Source organism: Anoplolepis gracilipes, chromosome 15 (genome assembly GCF_047496725.1).
Source record: "Anoplolepis gracilipes chromosome 15, ASM4749672v1, whole genome shotgun sequence".
Taxonomy (NCBI): Eukaryota; Metazoa; Arthropoda; class Insecta; order Hymenoptera; family Formicidae; genus Anoplolepis; species Anoplolepis gracilipes.
This window is the reverse complement of record NC_132984.1, coordinates 3614474-3623922: the sequence shown is the minus strand read 5'-3', so window position 1 is coordinate 3623922 and position 9449 is coordinate 3614474. Positions and strand designations below refer to the sequence as shown.

General features: G+C 24.8%; 1 protein-coding gene across 1 annotated transcript; it reads left to right on the top strand.

The window, feature by feature from the left end:
* The first annotated feature begins 5706 nt into the window (after window positions 1-5706).
* Txl (Thioredoxin-like) lies at window positions 5707-9394 on the top strand. Its single transcript, XM_072907192.1, has 4 exons — window positions 5707-5948; window positions 6440-6713; window positions 8454-8737; window positions 9048-9394. The coding sequence occupies exons 1-4, from the start codon at window positions 5851-5853 to the stop codon at window positions 9259-9261; spliced, it is 870 nt and encodes a 289-aa protein (XP_072763293.1). The 5' UTR covers window positions 5707-5850; the 3' UTR covers window positions 9262-9394.
* Window positions 9395-9449: the final 55 nt, after the last annotated feature.

The window sequence follows — 9449 nt, the reverse complement described above, 5'->3', positions numbered from 1 at the left end:
GAGTTACATACACATGTATTTAGAATAACGGAGAATGAAAATTTAGAAACCATTTTTAGAACAGAAAATTTGACAAAAATGTGTGGAAAAAAAGAGAATAGTCGTATAATTTTAAGCTTATAGTTATTTAAATAAGTATGTTATATAAAATAAATATTTTTCATTTTAATAAAATGTTTAATCATAGTAAGATTGATTCAATTGTCTAAAATTTTATCATTATCATTTAATAATTTGCTGCCTAAATAAATCAATAAATTCAATAAAATTATAGTTACAAAATATTATAATGTTAAGATAAATTCAAAAGATTATAAATAAACAGTCTTCTAAATAATTAATGATTGTGCAAATGTAAGATTATTGTGTTAGTATAATTATTAAGATATATATATATATATATAAAAGAAGTCGAATATATATTTTACATAATAATTCTCTGAACTTTTAGCTATCATATTTAATTTAAATAAAAAGGTTTTTATTTGTATATAAAATAATTATTTAAATTTTAATAACCGTCGATTGATGACCCAGTTGTAAGTCACTTATAATTTTTTTATTTCAATTGCAATGCGAAACAACATATCTCTTATTTTGCAGAGAAATATAAACTTATTTCATTTACAAAATATGTAATCTTTCTTACTATTGACATTTACACTGCAGATTAAATAAAAATATCGCCAGTTAAAAATTTTTAAACAAATGTTTTTGCAATATTATACTTAAGTTAAAAATGTAATATTTTACTAATAGATGGTGTAATTAATGTTTCTTTTTAAATATATTTAATATTAATTGTAATAAATATGTTAAATAATTAATTGTTTAAAAAAAATATTAAAAAGCAAAAATGACTTACAACTGGAACAGTTAACTTATATATATATAAAAAAAGCAAGAAAAATTTGTACTTACCACGTTCAATTTTAAAAAATTTTTTTATGGAAATAATAGCAACTGCCTCCCGATAGACCTCCCGACGCACCACCGACTCTATTGGAAACAAAACTTGGTAAAACTAACGCGATAATCTATATCATAGAACAGAACACATGCTTTTCTACTATTTGTTAAATCAGATATGAACGGTGTGATATGAGTGGTATGGCCACCACTCAATATATAACATAATCTACCGTCTCACCATGAAAATTTATAATATATTGTATAATCAGAAGAAAAAATTATACATTCAGTCAGCTTAATACACATTATGTCAAAGTTCAGCGGATACATAATCAAAAAATAACAATGCACGGGTTAAAGTAAACATGATAATGGGATATACTTATATGCGTTTTTAAAAGTATATTGAAATGTGTGACACATTTATTATTTTTAAAAAAGCTCATATATGCAACTATAAAGTATCAAAAAATATGCAATACACAATATCTTTTCATAAGTAATGATAGAATTCTGAAAAACATCCTTTTTTGACACATTCACCAGCCAAAATTATTTGCGTTGAAAATTAAATTACTACTTAAATAATATTTTTTGTAAAAATTTTATTGTATTTAATGCTCCTAATAGCTGTACAGTTTTCAAAGGCATAATATTTTTTTAAATATTTTATCTTTAATTTTATTTAAGGAAAAAATGTGAAAAATTAAATTTATTCATTTTTTTATTATTTTTAGATAAAAATATAAAAACTTAAAAGCATTTAACACAATAAAAGATAAATCTATTTGTACAAACGCGACGACCGTTATCATTTCTTGTGTGCAAATGGAGTGGATTAAATCAAGGGAGAATCCTCCATTCTTTTGCGATTTTTGTAATAATTAATATAAAATTAATTAACAAAAATCGACCTATCTGTACGAGTATACGTCACGAAAAAAAATCTTACTGTTACTGCAATACATAAATAAACTAGATTATTAATTAATTATTAATCTCAATGATTTATCACACAATAAGAAATTATTCCTATGGTATTCAGGTTAAAACGCACACGAAAGGTGATATGGTTATTACCTGGAAGAGGGGAGAACACATCCTGCATATACATTATACATATTGACCTTCAGAATTTGGCTTTTTAATTATGAAAGTAGGATTACGCAATATAAATTATACATTTAATTTAATTTAAATCAATATATTGCACATAAGTTCAAAGTTTATCAGGAACAGCACGAATATTTATTTAAATAAAACTGAATATAATAGATTTTATTATTTCGTACTTGTATTCATTCAGATGAAAGGCACGTTTTGTTTCAACTAACGTGAAAAATTGTAGAGTATTATATGAATTTATATCTTACATATCTTGTATTATAAAATATGGTATATTTATTAATTATTACATGTCTATTATATATCTATTAAATATTTTTTCATTTTTAGTATATACACATATTTCATTATATATATATGTATATATATATATATATATATATATATATATATATATATGTAGGGGGACGTGGGGTAGAACGGCCAACGTAAGCATTGAGCAAGTTTTCAACATATTAAAAAAAAATAAATCAATTTTTTTTACTAAAAATATTCTTTGGAATATCCACTATAAGAAAAAACACAAATTTATTATAAAATAATAGTTTAAATAGACGAGATTATTTTGATTTAGTAAAAGCCTAGATTTTCGTGATATGCTTTTCATGAGGGGCATAATGGACTACCTCCAAAACTTGTTTATTTCATTAACATTGATGTCTAAAACTTCTTAAAAGTTGTATATTATAATATGACATATAGAACATAAGAACATAGATTTGTATTTTTAAATGATAACTATAAATTAATAAATAAAAACAATTCTCTTGTTATAATAAATATTTTTCTCTTTAAAATACGGAAAAATATCCTTCAATGTAATAATTTTTGATATTAATTTTGAAAGACAGCATCTATGTATACTCTTTTTCTTTCTCTAGTATAAAAATAAAAAGTACAACATTTCGTGGGCTAATATTTCATTAAGCCTCAAAACGTATTTATTTACTTTTGATCATATAAAAAATTATAATTAATCAATATTTACATAGACACAGTATAAAATTAATAAGAAAAGATCATTTTAAAACATAAATGTATCTACGGTAATAAAAAATAGAATTTTATCATTATTTACCTTATGTAAATATATCGAAGAATTACAACTCACAATCAGTCGTGGAGAGCACAGCAAGTGCATTAAATAATTTATAACAACTTTCAACTAAAAATATTGCGACTACTGATAACAGCACGCAGAAAGAGACACCTAATAGCAATAATTGCAACATATTTCATGACACCGTAGCATCTCTGTAAAAAGATATTGACTCTGCACCATTGTACCCCGCGGTGCCGTTCTATCCCACGTTCCCCTACATATTTTTTGCATGCTAATAAAAAAAATTTGCACATTACAATATTATAACACTATTCCTCTAAGTTTGGAGTGTCGTTGTACATATATACTTTTATTAAACTGATCTTCATTGATTTAAATCCTTTAGTTCTAATTCGTTGACAATCGATCCCTTTTAGTTTAGAAAATCACACCTTATAATAAATGTCCTTATAATTAATGAATATAAACAGCATTGGTTAAAATATAAATATAATTGAGAGATATAAATAAAAAGTTTCTAGATTGCATTCTATCTTGTGAGATCTACGAACATTAAAAAAAATCAGGTTTGATGAAATTACGATTGATGTAACTTTTGACCAATTTATTTTAGTTGATAATAATATCTATAATAATGCCTTTTTATTCTATACTTTTATATTTTTCTAAAAATAGATTTATACTTTAGAATATTTTACATTTATTTTATGTATATATTATATTTATTATAAAGATTAAATCGATATTTATATTTATAAATAAATTAATCATATCTTTTTAAATTGTGCCGGTATGAAAATTCGATAAAATTTTGGATAAAAAAAGCAAAAATTTATTATTGTTCAACTATTACTTATAAATATATTATTTAATAATAATTATTACATATAATATATATAATGTATAACTTTATGTTGAATATTTTTTTCTTTATTTATTGTTGATAAAATATGATTTAATATAAGAGATGAATCAATATTAATATAAATATGTTTTTTTTAATTATTGTATGTTGGATGTTTCTTTATTTGTTCTTAATAGTATATATAAGTATAAATGTATAAGTATCTGTTAATAAATAGATTTCTTTTTTTAATCATATTTTTTTATTACTTTTTTTCGCAAAACCACTACGTTTGAAAAAAGGTATGATGTAGACCGGTTGCTTAAATCCTTTTAAAATGTCATAAAAAGATCTCTAACAAATTAATTTGTTTTTGACAAAAATTAAACATCTAGCAAGCGTTTAAACATCAAGCTAAAATGTTAAACATTAACTTGTATACATATTAGTGTTAAATAGGAAATATAATGTAAAATATCTTGAGTGATACAATATAGGCAAATCTCTCCTATTTTTCGAACCTTATAAAAGCAATCATTTAAAATTAAAACATATTTAATTTTTACCTTTTTTTAAACTTACAATAAGTTGATTACGCAAATTCCGCTTTATTACATTGGACTTATACCTCGTATTTTTTCAGTGATTATTATTCAGATGAGAGATAATATTTTACATATATTAATGTACTTAATTTATACCATTTGCCTTTATAACTTTTGGCAAACTCGGAAACAATATATTCGATTATTCGCGGCATGATCTGTCGAATCTCGCGATTAAGCTGACTAGTTTAAACTATTGCGAGATTTTTACACACATTTATTTTATAAAGTGAAATTATAGAGAAATGTGCAAAATGGATGTCCAAATTTATTTGAAATAAAAAATGCAAAATAGTGGGAATATTTCCATTTAAAACTGCAAAACATAAAATGGTTTTCGAACATCTGTTTGAAATAGAAAATAAAAAATAAATATTTTTAAAATGGTTTTTTTTTTTAATATTTCCATTCTTATATTTATCCATATTTAAATATTCTTATATTTATTCATATTTATTCTTATTTTTCTTATTATCTATATTTCTTACTCTCTATCTATTAAACTAAATCTTACTACTACTGTTAAAGTTTTATTTTAATTAATTAATACACAGACAGCAGATAGACGTCCAAAAGATGACAAATATCTTGATTTATTGATATTTTAGAACTTATTGATATCTTGATTTAATTTTTAAGTTTGCAAAATTCATTTAAAATAGAAAATGTGTAATAAAAACTATTTAAATAAAAATGTAAAATAAGTTTTAAAAACATGTATTTTACATGCAAATTATAAATAGACATTTTATATTTTAAATATTTCCATTTTAAATGTATCTATTTTAAATAATGCACATCTCTGTATATAACACACATGTTACATTTATAAATTAATAATTATTATGTTGTATAAATTACGCAATAAAAATTACAAGATAAAAGATATAATTTTGAAATCGGTGGCACAATCCTGCTAATGTCGATAATGTCGATATTATATAATGTTATAATATTTACCTACTATTGATAATTATATTTTTTACTTTTTTTTATTTTATCTTATTTGATCCAAAAATTTTATCTTATTTTATTCTATTATTTTCTCAGAAGATTTATCGAAATTTTTGTAATTATATAATGTTATATCTCCCTCATATATTAGTGTTCACATAAGATTGAATCTGCATCGGACTGCATTGCCAACTGCCAACTGTCATTGTTCCTGTCGCGCTCCTGCGATCCAACAATGACCAGGAAACTGCCAGTCATTTCTTAATCGTCGTATTGCAGTTAGTTATTGTGGAGTGATTAAAAGTGTTGCGAGTTTAATTTAAATAAACAACTTAATCAAAAACGAAATGGGAGCAGTACGAATAATTAACGACGACCGTCATTTTCACGGCGAATTGGCGAGTGCCGGACAAAAGCTCGTCGTTGTAGATTTCACTGCAAGTTGGTGAGCACCTTTTAGGTTACATCCCGTTCTCACTTTCGTCGCGTTTTAATTTTATTGAATTTTTACATTTGTATTTGGGAACATATTTTAACACGATCGCGTTGATCTCTCTACTCTAGAATCGTTATTTTCTGTCCTGAACTCGATGACAAACCAGCCATTAGAAGTAGAATATGAACTGTCAAAAAAAAAAGTAAGAATATTATTAAATAATCTACCGCGATTATAGATCTATTTATTTCAGTTCCTTTGCATTTTCTCTATTTAAAATGTAATAAAATGTAATCGAGAAAGAAAAAGGCAATTATATTCACTCATACACAAGCAAGAGAGATATAATTAATTTCACTCTGCTTCTCAATAAATTTATCAAACTTATGATTATTGTATCATGTATATTGTTAGGAGTTTTTACATGTTTAATGAGAACTTAATTCAATATTATTACAATGATTATTGTGATATATCTCGCTTGATTTATGATTGCGCAGGTGTGGACCTTGTCAAAGAATTGCTCCAGTATTTGAGCAACTGTCGCTGAAGTATCCCAAAGCAGTGTTCCTGAAAGTGGACGTGGACAAATGTGCAGACACTGCCTCAGTACAGGATGTGCGTGCAATGCCTACTTTCATCTTTTACCGCAAACGCACAAAGCTAGGCCAATTCCAAGGCGCAGATGGGGCAGGACTAGAATCGAAGATCCAGCAGTTTTACAGTAGTGGCGACTCCGATGACACAGAGGACACGGAATCCGTGGCTGGTCATGTACGAAACACCGATAATGTCTATTATCACATCTTTGGAATGATCTTTCTCGCTGTGATTCTGTATTATTGGAATAAATATCAATGATAAGTTAGCTAATTGGCTATCTTTCCATAGACGATAAAGTCTATTAAACACAAATATTGCAAAATATCTTCTATAAATTTGTCAAATTTATAGACTACTAAATTTGATCTAAAACTTGCACTATGCAATGCTGTTGGTGAACAATTGATAAAATACAGTAAAGTTAACAAAAACCAAGATGTACTTTAAATTGACAGTAACATATAATATTGAAGAAAAATACATTCAATTACTCAATAAATTATGCAAACGAAATTTTAATATCTATTTGTGCATTTTTAAAGCTTTATTCGCCAAAATTCCTTAATTTTTAGATTTACTTTTAATAAATCAATATTTTATCAATGCTTTGCCATTAAGACAACAATCATTTCCATTTAAGCAGTCTAGTTGAAAATAAATTTTGTTAAGAAGTAAATATATATTTGGCAAAAATTAAGAAAAAAATTTTTATGCATATATATAATTTTATTATGAATTTGTTGTATCTCTATTTTTACCAGTTTATTAAAAAATATTTCTCAACATACCCTATCAAAATTTAGGGATTCTACAAAATACTAAGAAACATTTTATGTAAAAATGTAACAATGTTGAGAAAATTAAATTTAAATTTTTTTGTATGGGACCATTGCTAAAAAATTGACCAAACTCTTAAATTATGCAAGTGGCAAATATCAAAGCATTAACATATCTATTTTGATGATTTTTGTATTATAATACTCTTACCCATATAAGTTTGAATTCTTTAGTAAAAACTTTATTAAAAATTTAATTAAATAATTCCTATAGAATTAATTTACAATTGTGAATATTGAAATATCTTCTATAATATTTGCTACTTATATTTCTAGAATACATTTGCTACTTATATTATAATATAAACATATATCAAATATTGTTAATGTATGTGATTTTATGTTGGAAATAATACTACTTTGATACTTGCTTGCTTGTTGATTTAATAACCTTCATCTGATTGATTCCATTTAAATCTTTCAATTTTTTTATTGAAATAAATAATAAAAAATTAATAAGATTATAAATAATTAGTAACATTAGTAATTTATGTTATTCATTAATAATTTTGTTAATACTAATTGTTATAAGAGAAAGAGAGAGAGAAGGGAAAAACACATTAGATGACTTTAGAAAATTAATGATTTTCTAAATTCATCAAAAGAATTAAAAAAAACAATTTTATGTAAAATTAAATCCAAAGAAAAAACTAAAAATATAAATATATTGTAATTATTCATTAAATTATAGAAATACTATTTTTTAATATGTATGCCATATATGGCATACTAAATTATTGTGTTTTTAAAATTATAGTTTTACCTGTAAAGTTCTGTAAAATTAAATGAAAGCTCTTAAGTGAATTTTTCTTAACAAGTTTTCTTGTTTCTCCTTTTTTTCATCTCTTTTTCTCTTCTTTTTTTTTTAACACAATTTCATTGATTATTAAAAATAAATGTAGATATTTTGACACATATTGGTATTGAAATCTGGACCCATCAAAATTATATCAATTTTAAATCCTGCTTGTTAATTTCATCGAAATTGATACTATTTTTTCATTTTTTGTTTGAAGTTTGTTTTTCATTAATATTATATACAATTTACTAAAGATAAATTTTGGTTGTCTTTCAGATGGACTTGACCAGTTTTATAATGAAACAGCAATGCGAGTGCCTAAACGAGTCGGATTATCATACTTTTCCTCAATGTTTGAACTCGGACAATGGATACCTTCAGAGCGACGAGGATGAACAGTTAATAATGTCTATCGCATTTTCGCAACCTGTTAAAGTTCATTCCCTCAAGATTAAAGCACCTGCAGAAAACGGACCGAAAAATATCAAATTGTTTATCAATCAGCCCAGGACAATTGACTTTGAGATGGCGAATTCCAATACTAGTGTCCAAGATTTAGTGTAAGTTTTTAATTAAGGTTAATGATTTAAATCGGATAATTAATCATCTGGATACTCATTCACTATTAATGTGTGTAAATTAGTTTACTTTTGGATATTTATATCCATAACTCACAAATTTGTGGATATTACTCGGCTATAGTTATCTTGAATTTTACACAGGTAGCTGTGTACTATTTGAAATAATCAGATCGCGTACTTGAAGAACATATTCCAGCATTTTTAATTCAGTGACTTTGGATATGATACTAAAGTAGAATCTTATTTGCAATATTTTTCTAAAAAGATAAATACATAACTTTTTGTACAGATTGTCAGCTAAGGATCTCGAAGAAGGAAATCCCATTCCATTGCGTTATGTCAAGTTCCAAAATGTGCAGAATTTTCAAATATTTGTGATAGATAATCAGAATGGCTCAGAGACGACAAGAATCGACCACTTAGTCATAATTGGCTCGCCAATTTCGACCACAAATATGGGAGAGTTCAAAAGAGTATCTGGCAAGAAAGGAGAGAGCCATTGAAAATTTGCCTGCAACAATAATATCAGAATATCAGAAATTCTTATTTGCATACTAACACATTCCCCCATTATTTCTTTGCAAAATCATCAGATGTAACAAGACTTGAAATAATAAAATAATTTGATTTAAATAATTTTTTATATTTGTAATATTTATTATTAATTTATAAAATTAATAACTTAAATATA

Bases quoted from the DNA above. Each gene is read 5' to 3' on its own strand.
- Txl (XM_072907192.1), top strand. From the start codon at position 5,851: ATGGGAGCAGTACGAATAATTAACGACGACCGTCATTTTCACGGCGAA. The intron at 5,949-6,439 runs GTGAGCACCTTT...ATGATTGCGCAG, and splicing joins GTAGATTTCACTGCAAGTTG to GTGTGGACCTTGTCAAAGAA. The intron at 8,738-9,047 runs GTAAGTTTTTAA...CTTTTTGTACAG, and splicing joins ACTAGTGTCCAAGATTTAGT to ATTGTCAGCTAAGGATCTCG.